The sequence below is a fragment of the Cebidichthys violaceus genome, unplaced genomic scaffold, assembly GCF_023349555.1.
Source record: "Cebidichthys violaceus isolate CVI_PGR_0920_01 unplaced genomic scaffold, fCebVio1.0.p SCAF_10, whole genome shotgun sequence".
NCBI lineage: Eukaryota > Metazoa > Chordata > Actinopteri > Perciformes > Stichaeidae > Cebidichthys > Cebidichthys violaceus.
The window spans coordinates 3,929,542-3,943,216 of NW_027176263.1; the positions used below are offsets into that span (position 1 = coordinate 3,929,542).

The following is a 13,675-nucleotide window of genomic DNA, read 5'->3' on the forward strand; positions in this document are numbered from 1 at the left end:
CTGGGAAATGTCACTCACAATATGCCAGCAATTACTCGCAACTCCGCTCTGTGTTTGCTCTGCATGCACATGGTTTCCTTACACTTCACTTCAGTGCAAACACGTGAGCAAGTTGATACGTTTGTTTCAAAATGTGTGTAGTATTATATTCATTTCTTATATTCAAGGACAGATGGCAAAGGCTGGTTATGACTTGAAAAATCTAGCTTTAACTCTTATTCTGTTTCAGTCTAAAAATGCCCAAAGAGCTGTCATGGCAGGAGAAATAAATAGTTTCTCTCTGTGTATGTAAGCCGGTGTACTGTATGTTTCTGTCACTGTTAATGTTTCCGCCTGGAAACATTTGACGTTTAAACACTTGAAGTTAAAAGATGCTAAAAGCCAGTTACTACATCTGTTGTTTAAAGCACTCATGCTACATTATATAAAGGGAGAGACAGACGACATTTAAGGGAGAGAGAAAAAAAACGTTGGCAATAAACACATGCACATGAGTACGTACGCTTAGCTTTAGGACCAGAGTTCCCACTGGGCTGTTCTCAGGTACGTTAACCACATAAGTTTGCTGGGAGAAGACTGGGCTGTTGTCATCGATATCCGTGATCTGGACTGACAGGGTCAAGGTGGTCCGCCGTGGATCCACTGCCCCATCTGAGGCCTCTACCACCAGGTCATATTGGTTCCTAAGCTCCCGGTCAAGAGGCACTCTTGTGTAGATGCTACCATTAGCACTGATTATAAACAAGTCTGGTTGATTCACGATCCGGTAGCGCACCTGTCCATTAAGCCCTGCATCTGGATCTGTGGCCTGGGGAGAAAGAAAAAGATTTAATGATATAAATATACCGTATTTTTCGGACTATAATGCGCACTTAAAATCCTTAAATTTTCTCAAAAATTGACAGTGCGCCTTATAATCCAGCGTTCCTTGTGTATGGTTACTTGTTGTGCTTATTGATCGATTTTATGTGGTACAATGCGCTCAAAAATCTGTCGAAATATGTAAGTACGACTTTGGTAAGCAACGAAGCCGCTCCGCTCAATGGATATTCGGAGCATTACGGTACGCTGTGTCACTACCTGATCGGCCCCGTAACAGGAATGAAATGTCTAAACTAAAAGTCAAAATCGATCAATAAGCACAACAAGTAACCATCGGTCGCAACTGTCGTCCGAGCTTTCACGAAAGCTGGAATCATCACTGAACAGCCAAGTACCGATAACAGCAACAAGACTGACTCGGAAAATGACGAGAGGGATTCGGGCATTCTTGATGCCGAAATCGCACAGCTGTTTCACTCAGACACTGAAGATGAAGAATTCGATGGATTTGTGGAAGAGGAATGAATTGATAAGGGAGTGTATTTTTCTGTACCGGTTTTTGTTGTTACAACTGAGTTGAATAAAGTTTGATTTACCGGACTGTGTTGTTTTGCTTAATGCGCCTTATAATCCGGTGCGGTTTATGTGTGAACATAGACACGTTAATTCACAGTGCGCCTTATAATCAGGTGCGCCTTATAGTCCGAAAAATACGGTACTTATTTTTGTTGACTCATTGTAGGCCTGTAGAAAGAAACGTTTATCTGGGTCAAGTGTGTTTGACTTCAGTTTAGGGGATCTGATGGGTGACATTATGCAGTTTTTGCTGATAGATTTTTCAACCAATTACCATTTAATTCTGCCAAGCTCCCAAAGCAAGTAAGTGAACTACAATGACTGTAATTTATTGGTCTGTGCCAACACAAACTGAACTAAGACACAGCCTGAAATATAGCCTGAGTAATCAGATGGAAGGATAATAGTCAGCTAATGTTGCATTGGTCATTATTTTACAGTGGACTTAGAGACTGGATATGTTGGAAGAAATAGTGGGCTTGCTGAATGAAACGTCGATAAAACATCATCAATAAACCCCGTTTTACCTCCTGATGCAGCTGAAATAAACTGACAACCTGCAGGAAACACTAAGAAACTATTTACATACATCAATAATAGCATTGTGTGGAAAAACACATTTTAAAACTGAAATGCAAACAGCCTGTGTGCGTTTGATTCGATCCATTACGTGATCTATTAGGTCTATCTTCATCTTAATGCCTTGCGTATTTACAGAGGTTCCAAGCACAAAGCCATGTAAGCTAGAGTTCTGCAACCGACCGGAAACTACTGCCATACGTTTGCTCCCATTTCCTGTTCTTCATTTTGAGATTAGAGTCCAAGTCACAGACTCATTAGTAATAGTTTGTGATTTCAAAAGGGCCAGAAGCCCTTTTTTTATGCAAACTCTGCATTCCCCAATCACCCTTTTGTAGTATACATGTTATACTTTTAATAAAAAAAAGGAAAATAAAAACTTGATAAAATAAATGTTAAAAACCTATTTAGGAAAGGCTAAAATAAATCATCTGCTTAACAAAAAAAATATTTCTGTGTGGATATGACAGGCAATCATTATGCCTCGTGTTTATATATATGTGTGTGTTTGTGTGTTCATTATCCAACTGTCCCCTGTGTGGTGGTAATTCTTTGTTATAATTAAATAGAGACAGAGGAGAGAGACAAAGAGGGGAAGGGGGAGGGAAAAAAAGACAGTGAGATGAAGCCACACTTCATCTGTCTGTTTGGCAATATTTTATCAACCTCAGTGTAAGTAAGGACAAGGCAACACAAAGAGGGAAAAAAGAGGAACAGTTGAGGAGGGAGGAGGGTATGCATATGGTTGCTGAAAGCCAACCCCAATTTGTTTTACATGGAACGCCTGACAAAGATTCAAAGCCAAGGCTAAAAACTGAACCTCAGCATTAAGCCTTTGCAAAACAGACCAAAGCACATTGTGTCAATATGTGCACACGGATCACTACTTCTCTAAAGTGATTACATAACAAACATTCACACTGCTCCTTGCCTTGTAAGGGATGTCATCCAATTAATTTACAGGCACTATAGTCCAAAAACAAATCTTCATATTTCCATAGCCTCCAAAGGAAAATATACTGTATGTATTATAGAGGTCTGTGCAGGGCAGGCCAGGTCCTACACCACCTGCAGCAGATGTTGGAAGACATGGGTGGTCATGTTGTAGTACATGGCCTTGGTGGAGACCGTAAAGCCTTTGTTTGTTTGCCCAAATAATTCTCACAAAATGATTTGGGTATTTTCTGATTATTTGGCACTAAATCATCGCTCACTGCCTTTAGTGATGAGTAACTGGTACATACTTTGGATTGTGAGCTGGTGGGAGAGCTCTTAAACCCATTGTGGAAGTGGAAGAATATCCTTCAGATGCAGGTGATTGCAGCACAAGAAGCAGCTTGAACAGGTGGCTGCAGCCCACGCAGCCCTCTAATATATATTAAAGTTCAGTGTGTCTTTTCATTCGTTGCATTTACAAAACCAACATATTCATCTTGCTTTGGATAATTAATGCTGAAACCTAAAACATTTTTATATTTTCCCACTAACACTGTAGGCAGAATGATGTCTCGCTACAGCCCGGGCACATTATTTTTGAAACATAAAATTAAGCCGTCAGCCTCACAAAACAAAACCAAAGGGTGTGATAAGTGTATGTGCCTTTACCAAGTGAAATGCATCAAATCAACGCTTGCAAAAACTCACTTGATCAGGGAATCTGCTAGTATAATAAATAAATGGCATTATTTTCAATTAGCAACAATTCTACATGATGCTGCCATGATGTGTCTGACACGAATGCTAATCGATTTGTCCTCCGGTCATTTGCATGCTCAGATTATGGCTCCCCGCTGTGAGCAAACAGAATGGGCTCGTACGGTTTAGGATTTGTCAGTCACAGAACAAATTACTCTATTAGCACAACCAGCATTGCTGTCAATTGTGATAACCTAGTTAATCGTCTCCAGTCTGAGTGTGTGTAAAGTAAGAACAGGTGGGAACCATTTCCAATTACTGTAACGGTAATCCACAACGCTTTAGGTTTAGCATTAAGCTACTTAATAACATTATGCATTTGCACTGCAGTCATCTTCACCATTGGCAATTGCCTGAAGCTTCGTGGTTGACTGCATTATTATTCCCTCTCTGCAGGGAAATTCAAGGTGTTACAGGAAAAGGTGCACTGAGTTCACAGTAACACATCACATTTACATGTGAAATAACTGAAAAGACACAAATAGCATCTTAATTCAAGCAGTCGGCATCTCATCAGCCACTTGACTTTTACCTAGTGCGTCATATGAAAGTCAGTCGGCTACCGTGCTGCTAGGAACAAATGTTGACAAACCTCCACATCACACAATGTTATTCAGACACTTGGAAAGCTAGCAGTTACAGCATTGTAAGCCTAACTGGCCGGATGATGAAACAGAAAAATACTGAAGTGGTGTGCTTTAAGTGACGATCCTATGGCTCCACTAATTTTAGCTTTTCCCATTTTGTCTATGGCACATCACAGTGTGTGTCATCCAGTGTACAAACTAGACAGATCTGAAATTCAACAACTTGTTTTCTTTCTGTGTGCAACCTTGGATTGTAGAGTGTGCTAAATTAAGAAGACTATCTTTCTATAGTCTATCCCTCTTGACTACCTGTGCACCTTGTGGATTAGAGTGTGGATACCCGACCTAGACAATTGTTTACAAATGATGTTCGGATCGGGTTCAGTCTACTTGACATGGTGCTTGAAGTTCTTTTTGTGAAAATAGTTTCAAAATAAATTAAATGATTGACCTACATTCTGTGTGAATGTGTGATTTCAGTTGTTCATCACGCATCTACTGCGCAGACGGTCCAGTTTGTGCCAGAGTGCGCTCCAGCACTCGGAGTGATGAATTACGAACGCACCCCAGTAACACAAACTCAGTGCTTCAGCTCACATTAACTGCTGTCTGTAGGGTTAGGCTTGGCTACTTCGCTTTCGGAGTCGGCTCGGGTTCGGACAGAAATATGTGAGGTGCACTCTATTGTGGGTGACTTAATGAGGCTAAACGAGACTTAAAAAATTTGAATTTTGATATACATTACACAGTTACTGGCAATTTGAATCTTAAGGCCACATGTCTTTACTGCTGAAATGGGGTAATTCATTAACCCAAGAGCCTTTGTTTAGTAAATTACCTGGCACCTTGCCTGCAACTACATATACACACACATACTGTACACTGACACTTCCCAGCCTATTACAAAAACACTTAAAAATGGTGTTATGTATGTTACAGCCCAAGTCTTATCTTGTTTTGAAGCCTCATCCTGACGGGCATGATCTCCTCAAATACTGTTATGAGAATGATCTCTTAAAGTATGTACTCTTGCCATGAAAAATTAGGAAAATGTCTCTCCACCATGAAAGGATTTAGCGAAGGGGACAAACCCGGAAGAAGGATTTACAAGAAACAGGCAACAGTAGCAGGTTGTAATTTAATGGCACTAAGGCTGAATCTTACGGTATTGCAAGATTTTGCCTAAACGCAGCATAAAAATTCAGACAAAGGAAAAGTGTCCACAGTCAACCATCAGCAGAATGTCTCATGACAAAAAGGTGTAAACGACATGTCCAACTCATGGTATTGTCATATTATCTAATCTATTGGTGGATCATTATATTCACTAATGTTTGTCTACAATATGTTACCTTTGTTTTACTTGAGATTTTATGAAAAAGTGTTGCATCAACTAAAAATCATCCTTTCTTGATCATCTACAACCGGCAACATTGTAGCCTCTCTATGTGCATGTGCATAGAAAGCAGGATTGTGTTGTGCTAAGTACTTTAATGTACTTTTCTTTCAGTCAGAAAAGCACTGTCTCAGCTCAAGGCAGCAAAAGAAAGAAAAAGAGAGAGAGAGAGAGAGAGAGAGAGAGAGAGAGAGAGAGAGAGAGAGAGAGAGAGAGAGAGAGAGAGACAGTGGGGCAGGCTAAACTCTAATCTAGCTGTTGGCTGCATTTGTGAGGAAAATACTTGGGAGCTTTACCTCATTCAAACACCAAGCTTCCATTACATGTCCTTTTGTCTTATTTCACAGTTCATAAACTTGCAACGTTTTCTCGTGGTCTATTTTATTACCTCCTGAAAAATGTAATGGGATGCCTAATGTTAAAAGTATATATCCTGAAAGTAATACATTTGAAAAAACAAATGTATTGTTTGCATAAGCAATTACAAGGACATGACAAGGAATTGAAAGAGCATAACAATCTCATCAAAATGTGAGCTTGTGAAGTGATCACATGCATACTTAAACGTTTCGAAGGTTTAAAACACTTTGGTATCTACCTAAAATGAAGATGAAGATATTTTGGAGATACAGAGATACAGATAGTGCTATGTGTCCAAAATGCATTGATATGTCAACTCACTGAAGAATAACACATTTTATTGCACATTATCAAACTAATTACATTCCATTTTCATTAAACTAAATCATTAATTATCTCACTGTGGACAATGATTATTCAATGTTTCTGATATTGTGAACCTGCATCAAAGAACAGTTGCTACGATAACTTCCAAACTTAGAACAAACTCTTTAACAATTACTGATTTTGTATTATCGCCTAAACCCTCCAGCAAATCCTCCAAAATGTTGCTTGGTCGACTGTTTTGAAACTTTACTCTGAGCTGTATTGAGCTTTAAAACTATGTTTCAAAACAGTGACTTGGGAGAAGAACTTTGGGGATTTGGGTGCGCTATTATGTTTGACAGAGAAGAGAAACAGATGCCATAAAAAAACAAGACCCCTGGATTGTATTGCCTTATCGGCCAATGTAAGCCTGTACTGTATGTGCAGAGGATGTCTTCTGTCATTTTTTCATGAATAATTCACTGACAAACATCAGCCCAATTAATCTACAACAGTAATTACAAAAGTCTGGCAGCTCACTGGTGCTGAACCAAGCCAGTCAACAGAGATGCAGCTCCGGTTGACAAATCTGTCCAACAAAATTGGCCATGTTGGAAAATGTCAGGTAATTTTTTAATGGACAACAACAACGAGAACTGAGGCACAGTCGTGACTCAGTACAATTTATGAGGAACGACATGTGGGCGTACAACAGTGAAAAGACCATGTAGTATTTACTGTAGATGGCTAAAAATATAAAGGATATGTGGATGTTGGTGAGACAGCAGCTTTTTTTTTTTTTGTCTCAAAAGAACAACAAGACATCAAACTTACCCTGACTTGTCCGACAAACAAATTGGCCTTTTCTTCTTGGACAGTATAATTTGTGGGTATGGTCAGGTCAAACTCAGGGTCATTATCGTTGACATCGGTGACGACTATGTTCACAGTAGTAGTGGATGTCTAAAGAAAAAATAAATGAACAAAGAGCACAATAAAGACCAATGTTATTCAGTGTTCCTTTTTATAGTATTACTTTTAAATATGTCTGTTCATTTCATCTACCGTACAGGCAGATTTACTAGGCGCTGGTTTATGCAATATTTTACTCAGATCCCCATCAGCTGTCACTATTGTAGCAGCTTTTCCGCCTGAAGTCCACAGGCAAAAGCGATGACTAAATCAACTATATGTTGTAACAGAAAATGTATACTATAACAGTACAAACACTAGAGACAACTAGGCTATCAATAGGGACATGGTCATTCCTGCTGTTGACACTTTCTGCCAATGAGTTGGTCAGCCATTACTACGGCGGTACATTGTTCTGCAGATGATAAAGCTTTTGTTTCACCAGAAGTGAATCAGATCAGATACAATCTTGACAATTATTTGATGGATTACCATGAAATTTTGCACAGACAATCCAAGTTCAAGAGGATGAATCGAACAACTTTGGTCATCCCCTGACGTTTCATTCACAGGAGCATCTTCTCAAAATCTTTAATTTGCACAATGCTTATCCCATCCAGTACAAACTCACCGAGCTGCAAAGAGGCTCTTCATCTTGTTGACACACAGAATATAAATGAATGTCAAATTACTGACATCAACATCGACAGTGTCACAACCCCTGTAAAAGTGAATAATACAACCATCAATACAACTTACATACTATAAGTAATAAGGAGTGCAATTTGAACGCCGACACTAATGCTTTGTTTGCAGAGAAATATGGTGTACTAATCCTGGGTGTATTGACCTTCTACATTCCTGGTGGGGCAGATGCTTTGGTGGTAGTTATTAAGAGCAAACTGTAAAAGGTTGTAAGATTGGGGGAGCCAGTATCTGGGGTATAGAAACATCAGATTAGATCCATCACATCTTCCTTCCTCTGGAGGATGCAGAATACTCAACACATTTTGGCATTGGAGGATGTCATAGACTATATTTTAATCATGTTTACGGTGAATTAAATCATGCTTGTGTTTGTCATGTAAAATGTGCTGGGTTTGTTTGATCTCAAAGCTGATTGGGCAAAACAAATTCCCCCCGGCATCTGCTGGTAACCTTCAAACAATGACACACCTATTGCACTCCTATAAATCAACATAGAAAAATGGCTGAATCTGTGTAATCTATAAACGTTCAGTGCACTGAGAAGAAACTACATGCAAACAATGGCATAAATGGTCTCCATTGGGGGAGGAAGGATGGAAGGAGGAGTTGGCCTTGTGCAAGAGAAAATAGTTCCCATAAGACAGCTGTTTGAAGTTACCCTTACAGTTAAAACACCGAGAAGCAATAGCACAAATGAAATGACCTAGTTAATGTCACCTTCATCACACTGTCTGTAGGGAATTCTTCCACCATTGTTGTTTTCTTTGTTCTAGCTTCTGAGACGTACATAATCAGACCTTTCACAAACCACTTGACATGGCAACCCATGCTGAAAACCATCACACTTCATGCCTCTCTTTCACTACCAGGAAACAAGAGGACGCAGCTCACCATCAGTATGGTGATGGGATCTACTTATTTTCAATTTCACAGAGGACCCGAAGCCAATTAGCGTGTCCATCCTGGCGTGGGTGTTGTTATCAAAGCCAAAAAAGCCTACCTCTCTGACCAGGAGTGTGATTAATGAGCTGCTATTATTTATTTAACATAAATTAGATGGAGCTCTGTGATGTCTCGTCTTCTGTCCTCACTGTCTGAAAGATCTAGAGGTGGCTGATGGTGCTTTTGCCTTTCAAGTGACAACCCTGGCCAGAAGCCGTGTTGCAGACACTGATATGATCGGGCTGTTATGTAATCCCTTCTTTGAGGGCAAGAGAAACAGCTTCATCTGTCCTCCCTTTTGGGATCGGAGTCTCCTTGATGGTAATGATTTCCGCTTGCACTGTTGAGAATACAAATTTTGAATTGGCCATGCAGATTAGCACAAATTCTTCCATGCACTAGTTGATGTAAGACTTCAAATTCAACAAATGACAAAAAGTTTGCGTGCAATTTTTGACGGTTTAGATTGACTTCACGAGGGGAAAATTCAAACCTTAATGTAATAAGGCACTTAAATGCACTAAATGGGTTTACTTTTGACAGATAATATTATTTCATGAAATCAAAGCAATACTCAAAACTCTTTCTCTTTTATGTATTTACTATTGCTCGTTGATGAAGCAAAAGTCTCAAATAATCAATGGAATAATTGTTAGAATACTCCATGACTAAAATAATCGACAGCTGCAGCCTTAGTGTCCAGATTTGAAAATACTCAAAAAGTACTGGGAAAATGATGGCTTGCCTCTCTCTTTGTGTCAGGTTCCCATGGTTACCAAAGTTATGTGCTAATTACACATGCAAATCCCTGGTGTTCCCCCCCCTCCTTTTCTCGGTCGGTCTCTCCTTTCGGTGCCCTCCTCCTGTGCATATTTTGATCGCTTCCCTGTCTCCAGCCTTCCTTGCGGCACTTTGTCTTGCCGAATGAGTCCCTCACCTCCAAACCTCCCACAGCCCTTTACCCATCTCAGTCACTCCACTTCTTTCCTGTTGACAGCATTTCTGCCTAGCTGTGACATTAAGCCCACACAAGTCTGCCAGTAATTTAGTCTGTGGATGAGACGTTTCGCACACAGACACACACCATACAGGCAAAGGGCGTTGCTTGTACAATCAGTCCATTACGATTAGAACAAAGAGCACCAGCTTGTGGTTCCCTCATTCTGTGAGGTGATGCCCCATATTACACTCTCTTCTTTTATTTGCTCTTTTCTCTCTGACCCGTCACTGTCCATCTCCTCTGCACACTCTGTCTGTCTCAATTTGCACTCCTACAGTTCTGAGACACTCACAAAAACTGTGACACGGCGGCAGCAAATAATGCTTCTTATAGAGCTCCATTTGACTGACAGACGTCGTCTGCCAACAGATGAAAATGAGCTGCAGTTCTGAACGTTTGTGTGTGCACAGGTGAGAGGGGGGGCAATCAACATCACTCCTGTAACAGCTCATCAGCTAATGTTCATTACTATCACACTGCATCTTAAAAAGGAAACCACGGTTCACCTCTGCCTGGAAGAGAGACAGCTGTGAAAACTCAGCCAACTGAGGTGAAGTCTAATTAAATTAAGAGTGTTTATATGATTATCTGCTCTCAGTGGGAGAAGGAGCAGCGAGCATTGCATTCACTTTCAGTTGTAGTGTCTGCTGTTTCCCTAGTCTAAGCTACACAGACAGGTCTGTGAATGTAAACACTCAAAAGTCACAACTACTCGTAATGACATCGTATGGGCAGCAAAGAAAACCAGTTTTACAATTAAAGCTTGGTTACTAGTTATGGTTAGTACTACTCAGGTAAAATGATTTGCTAATTATATCTAAAGGAAATCATTGTACTCCTTAAGGACTTTAAGAATTGGCTTAACACTAGTGCTGCTTGTCCGCTACTTTGCATCTATCCATGCATTGATCTTATTCTCAAACCATTTCAGGGAACACTATACACCCACTCTGCCTAAAGAATTATTATCTGATCTTAAAAAAAACTCAACAAATTATTTAAATTATATCAATGTTTCAATCCTTTGGCCGTTCAAAACAACTGTTCAACATCTGTGGAGCAAAACTGCTTTGATAGCTAAAACTAGCTGTAGTTAAAAAACACACCAACAAAATATACTTTTGTCAACTTTTAAGTAGATGTAATAGCAGACAGACTTCTGAATGTACAAAATACTTTGCAAGCTCACGTAGTTATAACTTAGTCTTTGACAGTGAAAAACATTCAAATTATTGCAGGGTAGTTTTTCCCATTGCCTTAGTAATTGCAAAGCACTTGGCGAGTGAGAATCACTCAAGTTTGAAAAAAAGGAAATTAATAATAGTCAGTATGTCAGCTCTGATGACCACATCTGTGCTCGGAGAAAAAATAACTCTACCCCCTAGACAATTCTATTCAGCAGTGGCTTTTATCAATCAATGATGAAATTCCACAAAGGAACTCAACAGATTACCAAATCACAACGTTATGATTTCTGCACAGACTTAAAAGAACAGGCCGCCCTTATTATTCTGGTACCGTATTGGTTTGGCACAAAGACACCTGACTCTTAATGCTACCGTTTTTAGGAATCTGTGACAAAATCAGAGAGTATTTAAGTATGTGAGTTCAAACGCACTACTACAGTTTCCATACTAATGAAGCACTTGGGTTCACCAAGCCACATTTCTGAACTAATAAACTTGTATGTGAAGATCTTATTTGAGCTTAATGTTTTCAAACTGTTTGACGACCACAGACCCCGAGGATTCAGGCTAATAGTTTAATAAAGAGGATTGTGCCTCACCCCTCCAGGGTTCCCATCAGAGGCTGTGACAATCAGACGGTACTGATCTGTGGTCTCTCTGTCCAGAGACTCTCTCAGAAGCAGTAGGCCAATCCTGTAGAGGGGGGTCAGAGAAGACACTTGTATTATTATTAATATTACACACTGACAACTAGAGACATTTAGACATTTATACAACAATCTCACAAAAAGAAACACAATATAGGGCTCTGTGTAGTCATGGTCCTGCATTACTTGTTTGTGTCATATGAAGAAAGCGTATTCACTTCAAGAGATTTGTACAAAAGTTTTTGATTCTTTATCGCTGATCCAACAGAGAGTGATCGAGAGGGCTGCACTTCGGAGTTTATTTACTTCCAGATTAGACAGATTTATAAAACACGGTCGCTGAACGAGGAGGATACGTTTCTGGCTTAGAGCAGGTGGGCTTTTAAATGCTCCCACTCTGTCTTTCTCTCTCTGTAGCCTGCCTCTTTCTCCCACAGCACATGGACTACAGACAGAAAGATTCATGTTTCCTTTCCAATGACTGCAGCAGGCACAGCGACCCTCCTGCTCGTTCACAAGGTAGAATTTGGCACACGCCAAACACAAGTGTGGATGCATTCCCAAGCAGAACGCTGAATCATCGTTGTTTGCACACACAGGCACACGAGACACGTGAGTGCAAGAGCCTTAACGCATATATACACACACACACACACACACACACACACACACACACACACACACACACACACACACACACACAAACACAGCATTAACAAAACAATTCCCCTACCACACTCTGGAGAGGCTCTGCCAGAACCGCAAATGGAAGGAAGGACGAATGCATCGTAACGCAATGCTAGATTAATGCCTGTTGCAATTCCCTGCTGTGCCCATGCACCTTCACAGTTCTAATTTAAGGCTTCTTTGGCCAAACAGTCCAAGCAGAACCTGACCGCTGCCTCCTTCCTGCCTCTCTGGCTCATGACCATCAAACTGTAGAGCCTCATCTTATAAATCCAAAAGGCAAATAACAGAAACCTTGATCAACATTGTCTATTTTTTCAAAACACTTGCCCCAAGTTAAGGTGAACACATTGCTTTCAATCTAATACATCTGATGATCGGTGGTTCAAGAGGGCAAATGCGGCTTTCTAAAAACACCATAAATATGCAACAGACCATCCTTCACTGGCTGCTGTGCTCATGTTTATTTATACATAAGCATGCTGGTAGAAAATAGTCCATTGTGTGCTCAATGAAGCTAAAGGTAAAGGGAGCTGTGATGTGAATGTAATAATGAAGATATACAGTCGTAGCTGTCATAATTACGATGAGAATGATGATGATCCTGATGCTGATGATTAGAATGATTAATGTCACTTAGTAAGCTGAGGGCGTTTGCTTCGTACTACAGCTGCAGTGCTGAACTACACTTGAGCGACTGGGTCTGAGAGGTTCACTGATCATGTGTGATAGCGTCCTGCCTCTTCTCCCCAGCCACTGCAAATGAAAATATGTTGTCAGACTGACAGGGTGCTGTTAACAGCACTGTTAGAGCGACAATGGTGCAGGTTAGAGGCCATCCATCCGAGTCACACCAAGTCAGTCTTTCATTCTGCTTGGATCCCTAAATGGCAAATTCAACTTGATATTGGACTTGATGTACAGGACGGTAGTGCCAGGTGGCATGACCTCAGATACCTGAGATACAGATTAAAGGGACACTTTGCCAATTTTGAAACAGCTTTTTATTATTAGAATGTGGGAGGTATATGCAAATGAACAGTGCTAAACTTCCCTCCATGTTGCCAGCACCCAATAACCCCCCCACTCATTAACCAGACACGTAATCTCCAGGGATGTTTGTTCGAACTGCAGATTGTACTTTTTGATAATCCCCGCCCCCTCACCGCTCCAAAATGACAACATCCATTGGAATACGATGGCAGAAGGAAAATGTTTTAGTTGATAACAAAGATTGCCATTTTAATATTGTTATGGTGGATTCAGACATT

General features: G+C 40.3%; 1 protein-coding gene across 1 annotated transcript in view; it reads right to left on the minus strand.

Annotated features, from left to right (window-relative positions):
* LOC137880129 (protocadherin-15-like) overlaps positions 1-13,675 on the minus strand; it is a 200,535-nt gene that overhangs the window by 59,904 nt on the left and 126,956 nt on the right. Inside the window, exons 19-21 of the mRNA XM_068721280.1 lie at positions 11,670-11,763; positions 7,156-7,284; positions 503-808 (exon numbers count right to left, since the gene is read on the minus strand). Coding sequence (XP_068577381.1) covers positions 503-808; positions 7,156-7,284; positions 11,670-11,763 — 529 coding nt within the window. The remainder of the gene's footprint in view (positions 1-502; positions 809-7,155; positions 7,285-11,669; positions 11,764-13,675) is intronic.